The sequence below is a fragment of the Glycine max genome, chromosome 17 (genome assembly GCF_000004515.6).
Source record: "Glycine max cultivar Williams 82 chromosome 17, Glycine_max_v4.0, whole genome shotgun sequence".
NCBI classification, from domain to species: domain Eukaryota; kingdom Viridiplantae; phylum Streptophyta; class Magnoliopsida; order Fabales; family Fabaceae; genus Glycine; species Glycine max.
The window spans coordinates 15,252,676-15,277,635 of NC_038253.2; the positions used below are offsets into that span (position 1 = coordinate 15,252,676).

General features: G+C 31.2%; 2 protein-coding genes and 1 non-coding gene across 3 annotated transcripts; 2 read left to right on the plus strand and 1 right to left on the minus strand.

The window, feature by feature from the left end:
* The first annotated feature begins 4,861 nt into the window (after positions 1-4,861).
* On the plus strand, positions 4,862-11,076 carry LOC102667894 (serine/threonine-protein phosphatase 7 long form homolog). The gene is made up of 6 exons (XM_014769538.1): positions 4,862-5,004; positions 9,140-9,709; positions 9,802-9,886; positions 9,964-10,331; positions 10,495-10,853; positions 11,063-11,076. The coding sequence occupies exons 1-6, from the start codon at positions 4,862-4,864 to the stop codon at positions 11,074-11,076; spliced, it is 1,539 nt and encodes a 512-aa protein (XP_014625024.1).
* MIR4390 (microRNA MIR4390) lies at positions 7,528-7,593 on the plus strand. Its single transcript, NR_048723.1, has one exon. It is a non-coding gene; the product is annotated as a microRNA MIR4390 (primary transcript).
* Positions 11,077-16,460: 5,384 nt separating the features above from the next.
* MYB178 (MYB transcription factor MYB178) lies at positions 16,461-17,238 on the minus strand. The gene is made up of 2 exons (NM_001248802.1): positions 16,664-17,238; positions 16,461-16,544 (listed from the first exon to the last, which is right to left on the minus strand). Exons 1-2 carry the CDS (start codon positions 17,160-17,162, stop codon positions 16,507-16,509), a joined length of 537 nt encoding a protein of 178 aa, NP_001235731.1. The 5' UTR covers positions 17,163-17,238; the 3' UTR covers positions 16,461-16,506.
* Between the last annotated feature and the right edge of the window lie 7,722 nt (positions 17,239-24,960).

Genomic DNA, 24,960 nt, shown 5'->3' on the forward strand with positions numbered 1-24,960 from the left:
TTAATTATTCTGAGGCCACTTGATCCAACATGATGTAGTTTGAACAATCACTTTATTATAAATATAAGTTTAACGGTATATTGCAGTTAAAAAATGCTTGCAAACTCGCTTACCGAACAACCCGTGCATGTGCACGGGTTGTCCTTATACAAATTCCTATTTATATATAAGATTGATTTTTTTTCATTGCAAAGACTTCCAAATTGTGTCATTACACATCTTAATGCCTACGACCAACACATGACGATCCTTAGAAAATTTGGACCTCCACTGCAGTGGAATGTTGTGGTCCTTGACATTGGAATTGGCCACAGATATGTTGTACAACCATGGTATCAATTCCTTGCCGACAGTGATTTCTCCCACGGCGATGAGGTCTCCTTCTATTACAGACATAGGGATAAAATATGGAAAATTATCATCCGCCGCAAGAAAGACTGGGATGACAGTGACACTGAATAAATTTGGACATTAAATTGGTACTTCTTGATAATAGTGTTTATCTTTCTTGCTTTTTTGAACAAGTTGTCTACTATGTAAATATATTATCAATGTTTAACTATTTTAATTTGCACATTAGTTTTCATTTTATTTTTTCTTTGTAAAACAAATAAACATACATGCAAAAAAATTTGCAAAAGACCCGTGCGTACGCACGGGTTATAGACTAGTATTAAATAAAAAAGGTGACTCATAGACTGTCACGGGGTAACGCCACTGTTGTGGAAGGATTTGAAGTTGCGGAGGGTTTTGCAACGAGAGGCTCCTTGAAGCTCGTGAAGGGTTGAGGGTTTTGTTGGGTGAGAGTGAAGGGAGAGGGCACGAGAGCCCATGAAATCTATGTAATTTAAAAAAAACACAATATTAGTTTTTATAAGATCTAATGTGAACTTTAATGTGTAACATTGATTTTTCAAAAATTGATATTAATAACCATCAAAGAACATTGATTTTAATAAAAATCGATGTTAACCTCAACACACAACATCAATTTTTAAGAAAATCAATGTTAACGATCGCAATTTATTTATAAATATGTCATTGCACTTTTTTAACATTGATTTTGATCAAACCGATATTAAAATGGAGATGTTAAAGACATATTTTCTAATGGTGATGATCTAATCCGACTTTACGTGTAGTTTTGAGAATTAAGTGCATCTTTTTATTTAATTATTTTGAATGACCAAAAGTATTTTGTTCAATTAAAAAAAATATTTTTTAAACTTTAAAAAATAAAATAAAAATTAAAAATCATTATTTAAAAGATAAATTTAACCAAACCCATAATACACTCCAAAGTCTAATCCAAAAGACCCAAATGTCAATGATTCCATTGTTGTTTTCAAACTGCCTTGATCCAAAGTCAAGAGCTTTACAGGCTATAAGTGGCTAATTTTATTCAATAATTTGGGTTTTAATATATGTATCCACTGCATTGCAATCCAATGACACACACACACATATATATTAAGATTGAATGTCACTTTTGATTTTGATCCATTATATTTTAGTATTATTTCATTTTGATACATTAAGTTATATAAATTTCATTTTATTTCTTTAACTTTTCAAAAAAATTGTTTTGGTCGCTGCTAACCACCAATACCTTTACTATCACCATTCGTCATCTACTTTGTTCTCCCGCCTCTACGAAGTCAAATCTCCCTCCCACAAATCCAAATTTGTGCGAACATCACCAACCAAGCACACCACAACTACTCACCACCACCCTCAACCTCAAACCGAGACAGGATGGTGTAAGTCACTAGGCTATTGAGACAATGGCCTTAGGCCTTTGATTTTTTAGGGCCTCAATATTTTTATACTTTTTTAATAAAATATTTTTATTAATTTTAATTATTAAATGATAAATTTTGTCATAGTATGATATATTATTTAATATTATTTTTATTAATAAGACCACATATATGAAATATAGATGTGAGTATTATTATAAATAATTTAAGTGTAATTTTATTATTTATTTAAAAAAATTAAGCAAATTATTTTATATCTATTTTGGACCCTATCTCTTTCCTCCCTAAAAATATATTATTGAAATTAGTATAGAGTTTAAATTTAATGAATAAATCTATAATTGATATATATGAAAAAAAATATTTAAAATACAAAATGTTGATGTCAAGATCATACATTTAATTAAAATTCTATTTGTATCAACCATTTTGTATTTAAATGTACATCTTTTAGTCAAAGTCATTTTAAATACATTCTCAAATATGAAATCATGTTTAATATTTTATTTGAATTTTAAAAATAAAAAAATTAGATGAAAATGAATAAATAAAACTCTTGATTCATTTTTAAAAATAAAGATATTACAAAAGTGCATACTTGAAAAAATTATAATATAATTAAAGTATTAAAGTATATTAAAAGATGATATTAAAAAAAATATGCATCGTCTCTAAAATATTAATATTTCTAAAATATTATTAGTAGAACTTGTAATTATAATTATTGTTTTAAAAAATTAAAACTAAAATTATTTAAATCTTATATAACATTATCTATGTCAAAAATGGGTTAATTAAATTTGTTGTTTTATATACTAAAATAAAATATTATAAATATTTACATATTAAATTTTGATAAATATAGAATAAATAAATAAAATAATAATAAATTAAAAATTCACCTTAAGCCTAATAACTGTTGGACACGGCTCTGAACCCAGCTATACGTTTTTCTCTTCTTGGTGCTCAGACATGGTATAGTGGAACAACCACAAGATAAATATTTTTCCAATATTTTTCCTTCAACATGAATTATTTTATATTTAGTGTTCAAATTCAAACCCCTAAACTACTTAATTAAAGAACACAAGTTATTATTGGCAACCATTTTAATATCATATATTTGCCCTCCTCCCATTCTAGATTATAATATTGCTTCCTTTTACGTTGACGCACAACTATTTTTACCAAGTTAACTAATCTATTTCAATTAAAATTATATAACGTGTGCAGGGCAACATGATCCATTTTTTTTTATTTTTTTTTTTTGCGTTGTGCTTCTTGTGATTTTTTTTATTATACAGATTTTATTTATAACACTAATTTTATTGAATAGGTAATTTTTCTTTTTATTAGTATATAATAGGTAGATAAAACATGCGTTAATAGTTATATGGTACAACTTTAATTATTATTTTAATTGCTTTCAAATACGTTTTTCATTTATATGTTAGGTTTTAAATTGCTTTTAATTTAGTACGTTACTAAAATATATTTTTGGTTTATGCAATTTAATGTTTTTTCATTTTTTCATTCTTGCAAATCTTTTTTTTCCTTTTAGTCCTTATAAAATGTATTTATTTTAATTTTCGTCTTCAAAGTATTTTAGATAACACTTTAATAGTTTTAATAGTAAAAAAATATGTTAAACAATGAAAAAAATACTATATAAAACATTTTAAAGATGAAAAATAAAATAAACAAATTTTGTAAGAACTAAAATAAAAAATTATAAGACAAAAATGAAAAAAAATATTAAATTACAAGAATAAAAAATATATTTAAACTTAAATATATGAAAAATATTCATGCATTAAATTTTTGGGTCCAAACAAATTTTCTAGTTTTGTCCCTAGATTTGGTGGCACGCAGATTTTGGTGGTGGTGATTGGTGCGTCAGTTTGGTTGGCTTGTGGCAAGGGTGACACCATGGTGTGGTGGAGATGGTGAAAGTTTTGGATGATGGTGGGAGGTGAAGAAGATGAAGACAAGGGATAACTATTTTAACAGAACAATGTTAAGAAAAATTAAAGAATGATTAAGGTGAAATTTTTAAAAATTTAAAAGACATAAAACTTTTAAAATTAATATATAAAAATGAAATAATACTAAGGTATTATAATAGACGAAAAGTGATATTTAACTTTTATATTATCAGGCCTGATTTAACCTAATTTCTTTGAGATTTAAGTGCATTTTTGGATTTAATTATTTTCATTGACCAAAAGTAATGTGATAAATTAAAAAAAATACTTTTCAAACTCTAAAAATATTGAAACGACAATTATTTTAAAAATAAAATTAACCAAACCACATTACACTCCCAATTGGCAATTATTCTATTGCTGTAGCCGGCTAATTTTATTCAATAATTTGAATGTTCATATAATTGAGAAATAGAGCAAAACTCTCCAAGATAAACTCAAGCATGCATGATCTAACGATTCTAACCCAACTTTAAGTGTAACTTTGAGAATTAAGTGGATGTTAATATGGATTTAGTTATTTTGATTAACCAAAAGTAATTAATCTGATCAATTAAAAAACACTTTTTAAACTCTAAAAAAATTTAAAAGAAAGCAAATTTTTAAAAAGATAATAAATTTAACCAAACACACAATACACTTTAAAGTCTAAACTAAAAGACCCAAATGACAATGATTCCATTGTTGTTGACTGTAGTTATCTAACCCAACTTTTTTTATATACGTGTAACTTTGAGAATTAAGTGGATGCTTGGATTTAATTATTTTGTATGATTATCCAAAAGTAATATGATAAATTTAAAATTACTTTTTAAACTCTCAAAATTAAAAAATAAAAATATTTTTTATAAAAAAAATTAACCAAACTCACGATATACTCCAAAGTCTATACTAAAAGACCCAAATAAGAATAGTTCATTAATGTTGTTATCAAACTGTCTTGATCCAAAGTCAAGGAGAGTTATAACAGATTAATTCAAACCATGTATCATTCCCTTCTTTCCTTCACCTTTTATCTACCAAACTAACCTTTTATATCTCATTCCATGGCGTATATATGTATATATATATAAATAAAAGAAGGATTATATACTTGGTATTGCAAACTACGTACAAATGTTGGTGTTTCATATGGAGAAGGAGCAGTGGTTGGTATTGTTGGGAGCAATAGTTTTGGGCTGTAATGGTTGCTTCCAAGAAGAGAAGGTTGCGCTGCTGGATTTCAAGGCTACTTATGCCGGTGATTTGGGTGATGTTAGGTGCACCCAACATTATTGTTGGTGCACCCAGCATTTTAAGTGAATGAATAAAAATGTCCTTCACTCATAATTCGTATATAATTCGTATGAGTCACACGGATCAAGTTGATCCATATGACATAGATCAACTTGATCTATATGTTTAAATTATATTTACGGATCCAGTTCATCCGTACAAATCATATAGATCAACCATAGGATAATTTTAGAATTAACAAAAAATGTTGAATGCACATACAATAAAGCTGGTTCACCTAGCATCACCCCAAACGATTTTTTGCTGCATTCGTGGGTGAATGACCCAAAAAGCAATTGCTGGTGCTTGGCAACCGTCACATGTGATTCCTCTTCAGGCCACGTCATCCATCTCGCTCTTGGTCTTGAACTCTTGGGGAACTATATACAAATACTTTTAATTTGCTTTTGTAAATGCAATTATCACTTTTAATTTGCTATTATAAAAAATGCAACTATATATGTGATGATTTGATTTAATTTGCTTTATCTTTTCTTCTAAGAACTATCACTTTTAACAAACTTGGAAGTGTTGGATTTGAGCAGAAATCGTCTTGTTAGTCCCATTACAACCAAAGGTATGTATGTGCGTGTGTCGCTGGTTTTGTTTGGGTATTATTTGTAGTTCAGACCTTTTATCAAAGGCTTGATGAGCCATTCATAGTTAGTTATCAAGCTGTACACCTCTCTCCCTCCAAGTTTTTTTTTTTTCGGCCCCCCAGCCACACACCTATTAATTAACTACTTACAAGTTGATTTAAACCGCCTCAAATTGTTAAATCAATCTAAAATATACTTGGTTTTAAGTAACTTGTCAATGATATCACAAGATTAGTTAGTATAGACTCAATAACCAACAACCAAAAAAAGTAGCATATGCTTTCAAGGAGTGAGAGCTCCCAAATGCAAGAGACATTCGATTGATAAATAGAATCTGGGCACCACTATTTTCACCCACGTTCCTTTTTTTTTTCACCTCATTTTTTTTTCAAAAACATGAAAAAAACACTTTTGTTCTTCCTCTTTATTTTTGGTATAAAGGGGGCCAAGCCCAAGAAACTACAACTGGATCCTTACTCTTTTTTTCAACAAAATTACTATTTCCACTCCCCCTTATTACTAGTATACCCTCCTTTGTAATTTTATTTTACCAGAATAACCTGTGTTCCAAAAATTAATGCACTCCCCTTTTACCAAATGCTGATTTTGTAAACAGGGGTTGCCCAGGGTGAGAGGTCTGTTGGAAATCATTATGCCTTCAAACCTTCGTAGACGAAGTGAGGGAAACATGAATTGATCAATGTGTTTTATTTAAAACAATAATTAGAAGTATAATGAGGATAGGACGAAGAAGTCAAAATAGGTTTTTGTATCAAAAGAGGTTTTTGTGATTATGCATATTCAGATTGCACCATCCTGAAGAGAACAAATGTAATTCTAATATTTCTTTCGAGTTGCGACATAATTATTCAGTGCAGTTTATCACTTTACGTCTTATTCCTTTTTTCCGATTTCATCCACACCTTTGTGTTATTGGATCTACGATATTCGTTGTCACTATTTAAAGGTTTTCTCAATCACTTTGGTTATTGGATCGATGAGGGTGTTACAATTGAGCAAATTAAGGAAAAGGAAGAAGATCTTTTACTCTTTGTTTGGTTTACAAAAGAAAATAAAAAGAAAGAAGAGTGAAAGAAAATGAATAGAAAATGAAGTGATTTTTTATTTACAAGAGAAAATGAAAAGAAAGAAAAAATGAGTTTTCTTTTTCTTTGTTTGATTGTATAAAAAATGAAAAGAAAGAAAAATATAAATTTATAAAAAGACATGAATACCCTTAAACAAAATTATTTACAAACAAAGTTAAAAAAAATGAATTAACAAATATTATTTTGAAAATGACATAAAACTAAAATTGCTGTATAAAATGATAAATTAATTATTTCACGAACTAGGTTAAAATAGCATAAAAATAAGCTTATAAAAAAATAACAACACCCATCAACTCCTAATTCTTTCCAGACACACCTCTCGATCACGTAGAGATCATATCTTTTGAAAACTTGAGCTCTCATTTCAGAAGGTACAATGTGTAATGGATCTAGCACATTCAGCTCCTCCAAAAAAGCCGACACTTCAGATCCTAAAAAATTTCAAAGTCGAGTTTGCTGCATCAAAGTCAATTGTATTTTCAGCAACATCCACACGCCGTTCAACAACTTGGTTTAACTGATCTGTAACAGAATTTTCAGCCTTCAAAGGTTCAACTAAACTTAAATTTCCTTCATTCATTTCATGTCGAGCCTCCAACAAGTTAACCATGTTTCTCTTTTCTTTTGTATCCTTTGAGGCAGAAGTGTCATTTGATTAGTTTAACTGCCCAGAATGAGGAGATAAAAACTCTGGTGCATCAAACACAATGTCATTTAGACATGGCAATGGGGCGGGTCGGGTACGGGTATTGTCTCCCCAATCCCTTATCCCGACTCCTCAACATATCCCCGTACCCGTACCCGATACTCGATGGGTTTGAGTTTATTGTCTCATCCTCGTACTCGTCGGGTATCGGGTATCCCCAACCCCGTTCCACACACCATTTAGAAAAATATTTTTTTTAAAATATTAAAAATTTGATTTTAGAAAAAAATAAATTGATTGTTAAACATTTATTTTTAACTACTTATATATCAATAAATTTATTATAACGCGTGTGTCTACATAAATAGTTAAGAAAATAATATTAAATTATGTAAAAATTCTAAAATAAAATTAACTAGTAATAAAAAGTATATGTCTTTTGATTAAATTATGCAAAAATTCTAAAGATTTTAAATGGCGGGGCGGGTTCGGGGTCGGGACGGGTCTAGTAATCCCATACCCGTACCCGTATCCGACTTTTGGTTATCGGGGAAAACCCGAACCCGAACCCATACCCGATCAACTCAGGTATTACCCGTCAAAGCCGAGACGAATTCGAGCGGGTACTCACGGGTACGGGTTTTCTTGCCATGTCTACTGTCATTTGCTTGATGAGTTTCTACATCTTCAAAATAATCATTCAGTAGACAATTTCTATTGCAGTTGCCTCTTGTTAATTATCTTTTTTTCCAGAACTATTTAGAGTTTGAATCCTAATATGTTAATTATCTTAGAAAGTCATTTACTATTTTTATATATTTATGTCAATTTTTTTATATCATGTTATGATATATATAATATAATTTTAGCACCTTAATTTATATCATGTTATGATTCTAAAATATATGTTTTTGAAAACTAAAACTATGTTAATAGTGGCTAGTGGTTTCTATTTTTAATATTTTTTATATTTATATACGGTCATTATATTATCTATTTTGTAATTTTTAATTTATTTTTAATCATAATTGTTTTTGAAAATAAGACAGCCTTTTATAAGTACGACTTAAACAACATATAAGCAGTTATCAATATATATCTAAATGTAAATAATTTATTGAATTTAAAACTCTTACAACATAAACTACTATATAAAAAATATTCATAAAAACTTAATGAAGCTATTTTTTAAAATGCATTATATTGTATTTAAGTCAGTCATAAATAGACATAGATTATTTAAGTTCTATTAAAAAATTAGACTTAAATAAACTCATGGTACCTATAAAATAGGGAGATATTGATTTTGATATGTCTAAACTTCTTGTTTATTTTTTTTATTATGATACTTGACAATTTTTTTTAAATAGCTATCTGTCATTTGAGAATTTTCATTAACGTACTGATGATGTGTGGCTAATGAAGTAGCACATCAGGTAGTCTAGGTAAATTTAATTATTTTTGTAATATGCAGTGTATTTGATATGGCAAGTTCGTCATCCTCCTCATCCAGTTTTGATGTGATATGTGGACCACGTGAAAATGATGTGTTGTGGATACAAAAGTAACATGTGTCCCAACATATTTGGAACGGGGATGCAGATAGAAAATTAAGAACGAGGCGAGCGATTCCAACTTATAAAGGTATAGAACAACCATCGGCAGAAATTATTCCTCTGTTACAGCAGTCTGGATTATACACAACAATAAAATTATGTAAAATCAAAATCAATGGAGGAATTATAAATGTCTTTGTTGAAAGGTGGAGGCCAGAGACACACATCTTTCATTTGACATGTGGGGAGGCCACCATCACACTACAAGATGTGTCTGTGTTACTAGGTCTTCCTGTGGATGGCAATCCTTTAATAGGCAGCACAAATATTGATGGGATTGATATGCGTGAACAATATCTTGGAGTCAGGCCAAATGCCAATGCATTGACTGACGGAAACACATTGAAATTAAGCTGGTTGGCTTCACAATTTGCAAATATCCAGGACTATATGGACGACGAAGAGCACCTCAAAATGTTTGCACGTGCTTGGATTTTGAGATTTATTGGAGGTGTCTTGTTGGTGGATAAAAGTAGTAAAAGAGTCCCCATGAGATATTTGCAATTTCTGGTAGCTTTTGAAGAGTGCAGTACTTATGAGTGGGGAGCTGCTACATTGAGTTATTTATACAGAGAGATGTGTAACGCAACAGATTATAATGTGCAATCTATTGGCGGCTACCTTCTCTTAATTCAATTGTGGGCATGGGAACGATGCCCTAAATTAGTCCCATCGATTGTGCCTCCACAACAACAAAACAATCCACTTGGTTATAGGTACACAATTTTAAATTATAGACTTCATTTATAATTTTAATTATTATTGTATGTAACACATTATTATTTATTGTTGCATAATTTTTATACAGATGGTTACAAAATAGAAATCCTCATATGGCCAGTGATAGTGTGGAACACTATCGTTTTAAATTAGATACCATGAAAAGGGGCGAGGTAACTAAGTATAGAATTTTCAAATGAACAATGTTATTATTTGTAATTATTTAACGAATTTTTAAATTGCCTTGTAGTTTTTATGGGTCCCTTACTCTAAAGAAGTCCAAGCGTTGTTGAGTCATTTATGTTTTGCTGGGTCTGCAATTTGGAGACGTGTAGTGCCGATGATTTGTTTCAATGTTGTTGAATGGCATCAGCCAGATAGAGTCATGAGGCAATTTGGACTGCAACAACCTATACCTGGCCCTCCATTGCAACCTAGCAATATACATGGCCTAACACTAAAAGGAAAAAGTGGACATAATTGGAGGCGACTACTGCAGCCAGCGCTTAATGAATGGAATTGTCACTATGAAAGACGGTTTCAAGAAACGCCACCACAAGTTGGGTCCCTCAGTGTGAATTCTGAGTATATGAAGTGGTTTAGGCGTAAAACCAAATTGTATATCAGCCGACAACATGCAAGAAGAGGACTAATGATATTTATTAATTATTGTAGGTCTTACTTATTTATTTTAATATTCTAAAAAGTGGTTATTATTTTCATACATTTTCTAAATATATGTATTATTTAACAAGAATTTATATGTAGGGTGAAATTATAGAAACAATGCAGTTCATGTTGTCCCCATATGGGAGAAGGGTGTCGAATTTGGACGATTTGGCACCGTGCTTGATAAGATGACTTTTTTTGCTGAGGAAGAGGATAGAATTATTGAGGCACGTGAAGAAGCTCCTCCTTCGGTTCCACAATTTGAAAGTCAACAGTTTGATATGTTGGCTAGGAGTGTGGAGACCCAAGGTTTAGGGCGACGTAGGGAAAGTGTGGATGCAGAAGCACATGTTATTCCTGCGATGCCAGAGCGCCAACATGGAATGTATTACACACCTGATCAGTTCACCCAAGAGCCATCTCAAATGTCGCCCCTATATCCGTACCCATATCAAAGTGAAACTTCATCAGGTATGCAATTTTTGTGTTAATTTAATTTATAATGTCCATTATTATTGTATTTTATTTAATTTATTGTTTATTTATTATGTTATATACTGTGATATGTAGATGTATATTTCATGGGAACGCAACCTCCACTACAACCAAGATATGTTATGATTGACTTATTTGGGTCTCCTTCTCCTGCGGGAACTCCTTCATTTACACATGGTTGTCAGATATCAACGCCTAATGCCCCAATGGGCCCTCCATGGACTGTGTCAGGAAACATTCCTAACATTATTGATTTATTAGGGGTAGATTCAGGTAATCAATTTTCTGCTGAGGCTGATGAAAGGAGGGGCGATAGGAGAAGGAATTCAGATTGACAAGCTCGGAGATGGGAGTGACCATGTGGGACTTCCTCCCGCCATAACACACATGATCATGATGATGATGATGATGATGATGATGATGACCGCGTCGGTTGTGTCCTTGTACACCATATCTACCACATTTTTGACGAGTTTGAGAAGGTTCCCTCCAATCCATCTCATTCCTTAGCCGTGTTGATCTTGGCCTTCCTTTCATACGATTAAAACTTGGATCAGGCACAAGTGTCCACGACGCATCAGATGGAGGAATCGCATCCTCATTCCCCAAGGGCCACCACGATGGAGAGTAAGCACGTAAGATGTGATCATTTGTGTATACAACATTTATGTATTGATAAAAGTTGATGCTGACAACACCACACGCAACAATAATATGGGAGCATGGATAATGGTAAGTACTAAATTGACCGCATTGGCAGTAACGGTCGTTTAAGTTAACTGACCACTTTTGTCCACCTCGTTGAGACATAGGATCGTAAGCCTCCTCAACTTCAAACATTGTTCTCTGAATATCATAAATGCGGACAATGTGAGAACAAGCCTTTTCTTGATTTTTCTGAATCTCTTTCATAACCTTCGAGCAATAAATCTGACCGCTTTGTAATTCTCTTTGAGCTTTACGACCGCGGTCTACAAAATATTGTCGACATCTACTGTATGTTGACTTCACAAAGGCAGTTATTGGTATGTTGCGGCAACCTCTAAAAACTTTATTTACACATTCAGATAGATTAGTTGTCATATGATCGTACCTACGCCCTCCTCTGTCATATGCCATGGTCCATTTTTCTTTTGAAATCTTGTCTATCCATGTTTTTATAACAGGACTCAAATCACAAAATTTGTCAAAATTCCTATCGAATATATGTTTGCAAGGAGTGTATCCTGCACATTAGTCATTGTCAATTTCAGTAAAATTATCATGAAAAATAAGATATATTATAAGTCAAATCTTACCTAATTTTTTCAACATTTGTTTTTGTTTCTCATTCTTGAACTTGTGGTTGAAATTGCTTGTGATATGTCGCACACAATAAACATGATAAGCATGGGGAGGTTGCCACCCAAGTGTTTCATTAGCAACGGCTGACTTTATACTTGCATGATGATTAGAAATGAGACATATATCATCTTTATCTGTGACATGTTCATGCAAGTGTGCCAAAAACCATGACCATGCTGTTAATGTTTCTCCCTCAACCACAGCAAATGCGAGCGGAAGAACATGACCATTTCCATCTTATGTTGTTGCCATTAACAATGTGCCACGATATTTTCCATACAAGAATGTACCGTTGACTTGTATGATTGGCTTGCAATACTTGAAAGCCTCTTTACATTGACCGAAAGTCCAAAATACTCGATGGAACTGACGGTATTCACGACTCACCGTATTGTCAACTACAAAATCATCATCACATATTTGGTAATATGATCCTGGACAATGATTTTGCATGTGCTTCATCCATGAAGAAAGTTGGCCATAAGATTCATCCCAATCACCATACTCAATCATAATGGCCTTTTGTTTAGCCTTCCAGGCCTTTCTATATGAAATTTTATAGTTAAACATACCACTGATCCTTTCTTGAATCAAAGAAATTTTCAATGACGGATCTTCTTTAATCATCCCTATGAAAATAATTATAACAATAATTAATTATCAACATAAACCAAATCAATGATAAATAAACATGAATAATTAAAATAGTTAAAATCATACCTACTACACACGTAGAAATCAAATCAGAATCAAGTTTGTCATGGTCTTGTGTTATACTTGTATTTAAACATATGTGTGGTCCCTCCCACTGTGTAACTTTCCATGTATCAGTTTTTTTAGATACAATTGCCCTCATATAAAAAGGGCATGGGATGTCATCATTTTGATTTGTGTAGCAAACAACATATTTTTGTGATTTTGATTCAACAACTTTAAAAGTTTGGTGCACCTTCATAACATACTGTTGGAGTGCATTTTTTACTGCATTTTTGCTTTCAAATTCCATGCCAACAAATAATTCTTGGCCAATATTGAAGGTTGATCCCATATTGAAACCACAGATGTCTTCTTCATCCGGATGACTCCAATTAATGTTACTATAATAAGAAGCAGATTCCCAAAATGTAGTTCTACTTCCACCTGCAAATAAATCTTAATATACGGTTTTTTCTCAAAAGTATTTATGAATTAAATATAAGATTAAAATATTATAAGATGACAATATTATTTAATTAAATATACCTTCTTCATCTGTGTCTGATATATCGTCGATATCTTCCTCCTCATCCAACGAGTCCTCAACATATGAATTAGATATCATGTAATCATCATCGTCAGAATCATCATCTAAATTTATTGCAAATCTTTAAACTTTTGATTCATTGCCAGCTATATTATTCCCACATGATAATAGTGAATTTGCTACATTCAACGCGGAAGCACTGACAACATCTACTTCAATGCACAATTCAATGACACCCATTTCTTGTTGTTGTTGAAAACTTTCAATCATTGTTTCAACATTTTCATCGTCACAAATTTGTAATGCAATATATTTACCTGCAACTAAAAATCGACAAGTCATAGTAGATATACTTTCATTTTTATCTAATTTTACCTTATCACGAATTCTTTTTTTTAACCCATCAAAAGTTACACCACGTTTAATTTGAATAGCCTTCTTAGGACCTTCAAATCTGATGTCATCGTCACTTTGAAATATTCTTTCATTCAAATAAACCAGAACAATAATCGAAGAACTCATTTTTATAATAAAACCTACAAAATAAATCAATAATGTCATCAATAATTTTCATTAACTAATAACATAAAAAAATAATACAAATTAATAAAAAATTAATAAATATATTACCGATTTTCACCCTACAGAAGAAAGATCAACAAAGCTATAATATAGAGAGAAAGAAAATGGGAGAGATGTGGAATTGTACCAAAGAAAAAAAATTGGAGATATGCACAAATGTAACAGAAAGTGTGTCTCGTTTATATAGACATGTATTGCGCCGGTAGTAATGGCGCAATACATTGTACTTAACTAATTTAAGTAAAGGGTTGCTCCAACTGACATGTCACAACACCTTTTCAGCTGGTCACGCGCTGCCCAAAGCAGTCAAGCGTGTCTAAAAGTGGTTGCGCCACTACATGTGTAGCAACTCATTGTGCAAAGTTTTTGGCATAACAAATTCATACCACTTGTCAGTCCCCGGTTGAGTTGCGTCCCTGCCTTTGACGTAATACAAATAAAAATAGACCCCCCAGTAAATAATTTCAAATTAGACCCCTTTGATAAATAATTTTTAAAAAGACACCAAACGGGTGCTTTTGCCTATATCGGATGTATCAATAACTTGAGTGGTGCCAAAACAATTATCTACAGTTTAATTACACCAACATCAAAATGTTCCCTCCTTTTATTAAGTTGGAATTTCTTATAACCGTTGGAGTTATGCTTCTTCACAGCGTAAATGTTGGCGTTCAGACAGACGTTCACACCTATTTTAATATTAGTTTATCAAATGCAACTAGAATTACCAGAAAAATTGAACAGCTGAAATTAGCTTAATGAACAAATTCGAGGCTGGGCGAATAAAAGTATAATAATTCAATGTATTTTTGTTTGAGAACACATGTTTGATAAATAAAAAATGATTATCCCCACTTTATCTCATTTCTTTAGTTGTTTAGAGTTAGTACACATAAATTTAAAAATATTTAATAGAAATAAAATATTTATCTTTAATATCATAAAGTAAATCATTAAAAGATTTAAGTTTAATAATCACTCATAAGATAAAATAACTTTATATTATTATTTAATAATGAATTCTCGTTAATAATTACTATATGTGATTCCATGACTAATTATTTATGCATAATTATTTTTTCTCAAAACATTTAACCCCGATTTAGATTTAAATTACTTGCATTTGTACCTTTAAATTATTTAAATTTATATATTTTAAATAATTAGAGAAACTTAATCTTTTTATTCATTATGAATACTCAAATTAATTTTTTATAAAAAAATATGATAATCAAGTAAAAAAATTATAATAAACTATAATTATTTAATAAAACTTATAATTAGGTAATTAAAATATAATATCATTATTTAATTAATCTGTTAGACATAAGGGTATTTAATTCATAAAAAATAAAACTTTAAATATTGAAATTTCATAGTAAAAATTTATATAACTAATTTTAACCTTTTCAAAAGAAAATATTTTAATGGATCATTTAAAACATTTATCATTACACCATTCACATTAATATAAATGTTTTCATTTATAAGTTTTATTTACCACGTGTGTTGAAGGTAGGTTCAAATAATCTAAAATATCTGAATAAACGGTCTCAACCGATTCCTAAAAGGCTAAAACACTCCAGGAGAGCTTATTCCGAATTTGTAGGTTGCAAAAAATCCGGTGCAAGATTATGCAGTAAACTGATTAACTAACCCAGTTATTTAGATCCATGAAAGAACAACAGACAAAAACTACTTTCAAACCAAATACCGGCTGGTTTTCCTTTCTGTTGTTGCGCCCAAACACTATTAGCGAAAACAAATATCTACATTATGCTTCTGCGGATATGAAAATAAAATGTGAACTTAATATTGAAAATTTGAGGATATTCCATTCATTTTTAAATCCAACCCCTCTCTTTCTTTTTTCGCATCTAACCCCTCATTTATGTTTTTTTCCAAACTAAATAAACCTGAAGCACAGGATCATCCAAAGAGGCTCAGAAACAAGCCAAAGAAATTTCAAATTTGCCATGAAATTTCACTTTCCATCATTCCATTCCAGGCTACTACTCTTGGCTTCTCTCGTCCCGTTCCCACTGTACACTAACCAATATTATTATTCCCTAAAAATAAAATAAAAAAAGGAAAACAGCTTCCTTTTTTTTTTTTCTCTTCCCTTGATCATAGTTCTTCATAAACCTCATTTTGTGAAAACACTAATTAGGTCATAATAATAATAATAATAATAATAATTACGAATCCACCCTGCTAATCCCAATTCTCTTCACCGACACGTTCCTAAACCCTTCCATCATTTCCATACCCTGAAAACACATCATCCCATTCTGCTGCTCCATGTAACTCCTCACCTCCTTCCTTATCATCTCATGCATCACCGCCATAAACTCCGCATTCAAATTCAACGCTCCTAATCCAACCTCCGGCGCCGGTAACGGAACCGGAGCCGCCGCAGCCACGGTGTGCACCGGCATCACCGGAACCGTCGAGGTGCGATTAGAGATTTCCGATGACTCCACCCCGGGAAGAGACAGCGACAGCGAGGTAGTAGGTCCAGCATCCTCGGCGTCGGCATCGGCGTCGTCTTGCGACGACGCCGTTTCGACAACCGGCCGAACCGGCACGGGGCGAAACACTTGTGAAGGAGAGACAGAGACAGAGACCACGCCGGGAGCAGCGCTGGACTCGCTCACGTCGGATCCTGAGGGGCTTCCTGGAGGAGGCACCGCCGTGCCGGCGCTGAACGATCGCTTGAGCGGCCTCGGGCTGAAGCCGCCGGCGGCGGCTTCATCGGCGGTCATGAAGGACGCGCACTTGCGTTTAAGCGTTGAGTTCCAGTGATTCTTGATGGCGTTATCGGTGCGGCCCGAGAGGAGGCGGGCTATGGTGGCCCACTTGTTACCGAACCGAGCATGGGCCCTAATTATGGTCTCGTCCTCTTCCGGCGTGAAGGCCCGGTGCTCGACCTGTGGCGACAGCTGGTTGCACCATCGGAGCCTGCACGATTTCCCAGACCGGCCCGGAATGGACCTGCTGATGAGGGACCAGTTTCTGGGCCCATGCCGCTCCACGAGCTTCTGAAGAGCCTCGTCCTCCTCCGGGCTCCACGGGCCCTTGATCCGGTCCATTTCCTTTCGGGCCACGGCCATCATAATAAAAAAGTACTATTCTGTGTTTGATCGAATTGAAGAAGGGAACGAGAGAGGAACGAAGGGTTTGTGTTTGTGTGTTGTGGCTGTGGCTGAGTTATTGCGGTGGAGCATTGGGTCGTTCGAGCGTGCTTGCGTTTCCTTATATCTGTGAGGGATAGGGGGTCAGGTAACCGGTTAAGGTTGTTTCGCTTTTGCGGGTTTCAGCGTCGGTTGTAGTGATGATGATACCGGTTGTATCAGGGAAGCGGTTGCCTTTGGAGTTGGGATACAGCTGTAATTGGACACGCGTCGTTTCTTAGGTTGCTCCCTTTACACAAGTCATCTCTATTTCCTCCTCTCATTTATCCTTTCAAATTCTCGTTTTTATTTTAACTCATAAATAAATAAATATATTATGGGTTTTGTAGGCTGTAGATCATCAATATCCGTAAAAACTAATAAATAAATAATACAACAGTTAATACGTTAAAATTTGAAAATATTCTCTGTTCATGGAATAGTCTCTTTTTAAAAAAAACAACAACTATGCTCTTCATGCAAAACAGCGCGTCCACTGCACACGCAACGCTCCACTCAATCTCAATTATAGTAGCCTCCAATTTTGAAATTCACTTTTGACTATGTTTCTTTTTTTTTTCCTGTACGAGTTGCTTATAGGTAAAATTTAGAGTTAATTTTATAACTTATCCAAATCAAATTCTAATGAAAAGCATCCAAATATTTAAAGATGCATAGAATTTAGTTGTAATTTTTAGGTGTTTTTAATAGTACTTTTAATTCAAACTAAAGTTTCATTTCAGTGAACTTGTTAATATTCAATGTAAATTATCAAACCAAAACTTTAACTTAGATCATTACACCGAAAAACAATTTAAAAAATAAAATTATATTAACATTTGGAGGAAAGAAAACGTGCAACTGAGGCGTCTGCGGCGAGCGAGGGGATGTGGACGTAAATGGAACAGTTGCGGAAGTTAATTAATGTGGACAAAGAAAACGCCGAGAACCAGAAATCTGAGGTTAAAATATTAATATTTTAAGGGGGAAAAGATATAACAAAAAACGGAAAGTAGGGAAAAAAGAAAAAAAAAAAAAAAAGAGATAACGATGATAACGGTTGGGTGATGATGGCTGAGGTTCCTTGCTTGCTTGCTTGCTTGAGTTTGACTGAGGACTATTCCAGGCTGTATAGCATTTCGTGTGGGATATTTTTATTTTTTTTTCCTTCAAGTTTGGTCCTTCTCGTATGGAAAAAAAAGGGTGAAACGGGCCCACATCGTGCTGATGTGGCACAAAACGACAAGATCGATCGCCGAATCGGAGCGCGAATCATTACTGCTTTCCTGTCAGTCCAGCCTGTATTCTTTACCTGCTTCCATCGCCTTCCCTCCCCACACACCTGTCGGTCACTTCCTTCCTCTCATCTTCCTAATCAATAGCAATAATCCTCCTTATGCTCGCATTATATTACACTGATCCTATTTTTAATCAATATCTTAAAAATACTAATTCTTCTATCGAATGAATAAAGTGATAATTCTAATTTAATCCTAAAAATTAATTTAAGAGGTGGAAATTGTCCATCACTTATATATTATAATGTTTTAATATGAGATTATTTTTAATCAATGTGAGACTTAAATTATTTTCGATACTAATTAAAAAATATAATGGAAAAGTTATTAGATAAATGTTAATTAGTTCTTAGTATATTAATTAAAAAATTATAATATTTTTTATTGAAACACGTAAAACTATATTATTAATAATTTTTTTACACTATCTTATAAATTTTATAATAAATATTTTATCATATTAATTTTTTAATCAATGTCTTTAGAGTATTAATTAGTTAGATCCATATTTTATTGAAAGAAAAAAAAATCATGTTGTTTATAATTATTTTTATGTCCACTTATAATTTTCACGATAAATATTTCTTGTACTTAACCAAGCTCTAAAAATATTGATACTAAAACCTGTTAGTGTCATGTGTCAGTTACTATAATAAAAGACTAGTAGTAGTATTAAATAGCAATTAATTAATTAGTAGAAAGTGGGGGATTAGGGGATGTATAATTAAAGCAAGGTATAGGGAAAGGGCGAGAGAGAAAGTTGTCGGGTAGGATGGGGGTATGGTACTCACTATTCAAATGCCCTATTAAAGCAAGATATGATCCAACAGATCCGTATCCAACCCCTTTATGTTACTTGTACCTCTTTACCTACTGCCCCTGTCTCCATGCACTATAATATTTTTCATCTTCACTAATCACTATACTATACTATTATTCCTAACTTCTTTTTTTAAATTCCAAATAATAAATTTAATTGTCATATCCATACATGATAACATGAACAACGGTGATGCTATTATATAATGTCATTCTATATCCGGATACGATGTAGACATTCTGACATAACTATTTATAAACCAATTCTTCAAATTTGGCAATGTAATTGACATATATCTGAGTGTTCGCGTCAACATGCAATGTACGCAATAATAGTCGGATTATTTATAAAGCGTGATTAACAACATGTCTGTTGCTGGAGCTTCATCTCATAAACTAGGATTAGTAGAATATGAGAAAAATGTGTTTCTTGTCCCCAAAATATAACAAATGTTTTTACATGAAGAAATTGTTATATTATACGTGTTGCCTGTCATGTTGACATTTTAAATTACTATTTTTGCAAAAACAAAAAACAAAATTAGTCTTATAATATTGTCTACGAGGATGCATGATTGAAAGAAGAAGAAAAAAAAGATAAAAAAAATGTGGACAGAGATATTTACAGTAGTGGACAGCAAAATGAAAGTGATGTGTATAATTACAGTAAGCATCATTCTGAATTGGCATTTTGCAGCTGTATTGAGTGAAGGGAAACCGTGACGATAAAAGTGCTTTTATGAGACGGGGTTTCAAAAAGAAAAATTTCGCTGGCGTAGCAATTTTCCCAAAACAAGGAAAGGGATACGGAGAATTGTACTTTTGCACTGTCGAAACCGTTGGGCCGAGACAGCTGTAATGTAATTATTAAGAGGACCGTGTGATTCACGCCTTTTCAACAACAACATAAAAATTGTTATTAACATGTGCTTAACTAAATAACTGCTTAGGAGATCAGATGGAGGTGGCATAAAAAATCATTTAAGTCACTGAATTTTTGTCTGGATAATTTAGAAATTAGTAAAACTCATATGATATATATTATTATTTAAACTGTTTTTTTACACCTACTTTTATTTTTTTTAACAAATCAAAACTCATATGATATATATTATTATTTAAATGTTTAGTATGAAATTTTTATCCTATAAAGTATGTAATGTAATTTCATATTAATTTGAAATTTTGCATTATTTAATTTTAAAATATATAATCTATTTTACTGTATATATATATATATATATATATATATATATATATATATATATATATATATATATTGTTTTTACTAATTAAACCTGATTAAACTATAATTGAATTAATAAGTTGCTTAAATTAGTAACTTTATTGACCGAATGAATTTAAAAACATTTATCTATTGCTTATTTTAGACTGCAGATATATTAAAAATAATAATCCTACTGAAATTGAATAAAATTTATGAGTTATAAAATATTTTCTTAACACAACTACATATTAAAAATTGAATTAAACTAATAATAAAAGTTTTCACATTAAAAATTGAATTAAACTAATAATAAAAAATTTCACATTAGTTGATTTAGGCATCCAACGATTTTTGTCCGTATTTATATACCATGTACAATATATCTTTTATTAATCAACTTTTATAATTTAAAATGATAACATTAGTACTTTTAAATCTCGTAAAATATTGAAGGCGTTTACTTTCAATTTAATAAAAAAAAGTTATTCTAATTTTTAATTAGTATTTTATCTATAATTATTAATAAAAAACAATTACCTTCTTTAATTTAAATATTTTTATTCCTAAATTACCCTTTAATATATCTAATTATTTTCATTTCTTTCCTAAACCTTAAAAAGAAAAACTAGTATCACGAACTTTCAACTAGTTTTATATAATATTTTTAACAGAAAAAGGCATCTCTGTCAAAAAAAAAAACTAGAAAAAGACATCATTATTAAATGACTGAAAAATCCTTTCGATTCATATGAGCACTCTAGCAATCACGTGATCGAGTGGCCTCATCACGTGACCAGACGTCGCGCGCAAAGTAGACACACGTGGCATTTGCTCCCCTTGAAGCGGCAACAAAAACTTGGGTCCAGTGGTGAATTACCGAAAAGCCCCCAGTGGCGGTGCGATTTTATCAAGTCTAAAACCGTTGAATCTGAAAATGTGTCCATTCATCGTTGTCTTCGTTTTAGTGGAAAACAAAACGGTCTAATACCCGACGATGATAAGGTACGGATGCTGAATAATTTCGTTTCAGGGCTCCTTCTCTCACATCACGTGATGCATCAGCGCCATGGTTGAACCATGTTCCTTATCCTTATTTTCAACTTTCTTTTTTTCAAATTTGTTATTTGTATGAAAAATAAAAAGTATAAAACTAATATAGATAATAATTTATTCTTTTATTTTATTAAATAGGAAACAAAACGTTCATTTAAAAAAATAAAAATTTCAATTTCATTTTTTTCTACGTCTTATAACAAAATTAGAGTTAAATATTTTTCATGATTTTCTCATGTGAATGTCCGTTTATGACATTATTATAAATATAAAATTATAATTACAAGTCTTTCACAATTGATTGAGTAATGTACGTTAATTGATATAAATTCATTCATATTTGAGTTTAATTCTTGGAATAAAAAAACACAAAATTATACAACAATATTAAATTATTTCAATATAATTAAAGTTTATAATGCATAAATATTTTTTAATTTAAAAATTATATTATAAATAGAATTTATAGTAATAAAAAAATTTAAGTATATAAATTATATTTTAAATTAAAATATAAAAAAATTGTTCTTGGCCGTTGTTATTTTTAAAAATATTAAAAATATATTTTGAGATAAAAATAGAAGAGTAGAAATACTTGTTTGAGTAAACAACTTAATTAAGGCTTTATTTGAGGAAAAAAAATCTTTTTAATAAGCACTATAAAAAATGAAAATAAGAAGTTGTTAATTGTGAAAATTATATTTATCCCTCAAAAGGAATATATTTCATAACAAATTGAGTAATTCTTACTAAATGATTCTATTAATAAACAAATGTTTAAAGATGAGACATGAAATTTATTTTCGGTTGTAAGTTCTTTTTAATCAAACAAGCAAGTTCATAGTTTTTAACTTATCAAAGAATTGTCTAATACCTAACGCATATAATAATAGTAATTTCGATAAAGATATCCATTTTTAATTATAGTAATATCATTAATGATCTATAAGATGATTTGTAAGTAACTTTTATTGTAGTATTTTCAATTAAAAGGTAAATTTTGATAATTATTATACTTTGATAGTAATTTCTATAATAAGAAAAAATAAAGATGATAGAAGTAAAGGTTTCGAGAAGAAATAAAGATGGTAAAAAGTAAAGAATTTAGAAAAATGCAATGAAGTAAAGAAACATAAATTCATAAAAGGTGAAAATGAATACATACACGACGACTTTCTAAACCAGTAGCCAATTTCGATGTGAGACATTATCGGTATTTGAGGAGTTAAGTCATACGATTCAATCCACCAAAAATTGACAATCAAAGGTCTTATTTATAAACTTTTAATAGTAACAGTCAAATTCTATGATTTCGACACGTGTACAACAATATTTTTAAACACATAGATCTAATGTTATTTGACATCTTCACATAACTTCTTTGTAACCGCGTTAACTAATATTTTGATTTTCAAAAAGATTATGCTTCTAAGTGTTTTCCAATCCCACATGCCTTAATGAAGTAATTGAAATCATCATTTTCGATCGAAATAAATTCCTTCATTGGCGCATTCAACTTCTCAAATTTTAGTTCATACTTTGATTCTTTTGAATGCACTCTTTTGCTTCTCTCGAGACAAGTTCATTGAAATTATACATAAGTTCCATAACCCAGACAAATTTTACATAACGAAGGTAACAAAAGGTAAAAAGATTAAGTTTTTTCTAATAAGTTAAAATGAGCATATGCATGACTTAGTTCTTTGTTTCTCGTAGCAACTCTCGTTTTGTTTTTTTGTTCTTCTGAAATTTCATTATGTGAGAAAATTCTTCCATTGTCTTCCATATGCCTAATTGTTTGCATATAGCTAAGCCAATCATGGAGTTGGAATTTACCTTTAAAGTCTTAGATCACATGTTTCTTCATCCACAAAGGAATACCACCAATCATCACGCCAATGTGAAGGACCATCGTCAAGGATTACACACCACCATCCACCACAATGAAGGATGCATCACACTACCGTGAAGGACATTCGTTAGCGAGAATTGTGATACCTAGAATTCTTTGTTCTTATAATTAAATTTGATTGAATATAATCACAAAGGGAAACTTAAATTAATTCTTTAAGATTTAATTAAATGAATCTATGTTTTTTGGTTGGAAATTAAAATAAATTTTGATATAAAGATCTCATTCAAGTTAAGTGGCTAAAGTGATAGCTAATTTAAAATTTGATATATTCAATTTAGTAGAGAATCATAAATTTCACCTAGCTTAAAAACAAAAATACTTCATGCATTTATTAGTATGAAAGTCTAGTTTTTTTTGTACGCCATCTCTTTTCTAATTGATTGCAACTTGCTCTTTCTCCCTATTCCTCCAAAAACGTCAAGAAAATCTAGGTCTAAGTGTCTCCACCTTAGAAACTTCTCCTCACCATGATGAAACACAAATTTGGAAAGTTTCACTACAACCTTTTCTCACTTCTCATTCTCGTAATGACCTACTCTTTGTAATATCCTCTTTCTCCTTTCTCTTTTCCTCCCATAAAAATAATGATGGTGTATAGTACATCTAGTACTTCAATAGATTTTTTTTTAAAAAAAAAAAACTTCCTTTTTTTATGTTTTCCATTTCTCCAGACCTCTAAAACTCAAGAGTCATTAAGAGATAAGCAAAGTTTACATATTTTCTTCATATTGATTGCATGATGTAAGGTTAAATATGATAAAGTGTGGTTTAATTAATTCCAAAATGGTGTGATCTCTTATTGTACTACTACAAAAAAGGTTATCAATGATAGTTCTAAAAGGCTTTTAATGACGATTTTCCACCATTGTTAAATCCAGTGTCATAGAAAGTCTTTTACTTTCAACGACAATTTTCAAAACTGTCATAGAACTCAATTTTTACATCAATTTTTAACTAAATTGTTGTAGAAGATGATTATATGACTTGTTATCCACATTGGTTTTCATAAAAATCGATGTTGAAAATCTACTTTACTCATCAATTTTTCATAAAATCGTTGTTGAAAATATACTTTCCACATTGATTTTCTGAAAAACTGATGTAGAAAACACATTTTCAACATTGGTTTTAAGAATCGATATAGTTTTTAGATTTTTTTGTTAGTGTCTATTTTGTTTTACGATAGACCCAACTTGTAATTTTAAGAAACATTAAACCAAATTAAGGCAATTCTAACTAATATATTTATATTCAAATAATTATACAATAAATTAAGTAATAGCAATAAATAATAATAAATGATGCATAATATCAAAGTAGGCAAATAAAACAAGGAAATTTATCATATAATTGTTAGATTTACAACATTAGCCAAACCAAAAGGCTATGCTAAATATAATTAAGTTTCTTTGTCCCAGACATTATGAA

Excerpts from the sequence above, each read along its gene's own strand:
- LOC102667894 (XM_014769538.1), top strand. The coding sequence starts at position 4,862 with ATGTTGGTGTTTCATATGGAGAAGGAGCAGTGGTTGGTATTGTTGGGA. Across the intron at positions 9,887-9,963 it reads ATACCATGAAAAGGGGCGAG|TTTTTATGGGTCCCTTACTC; the intron begins GTAACTAAGTAT and ends ATTGCCTTGTAG. Across the intron at positions 10,332-10,494 it reads TTTAGGCGTAAAACCAAATT|AAACAATGCAGTTCATGTTG; the intron begins GTATATCAGCCG and ends GTGAAATTATAG.
- MYB178 (NM_001248802.1), bottom strand. The coding sequence starts at position 17,162 with ATGATGGCCGTGGCCCGAAAGGAAATGGACCGGATCAAGGGCCCGTGG. Across the intron at positions 16,545-16,663 it reads TCCCGGCGTGGTCTCTGTCT|CTGTCTCTTCCCGGGGTGGA; the intron begins CTGTCTCTCCTT and ends ACCTCGCTGTCG.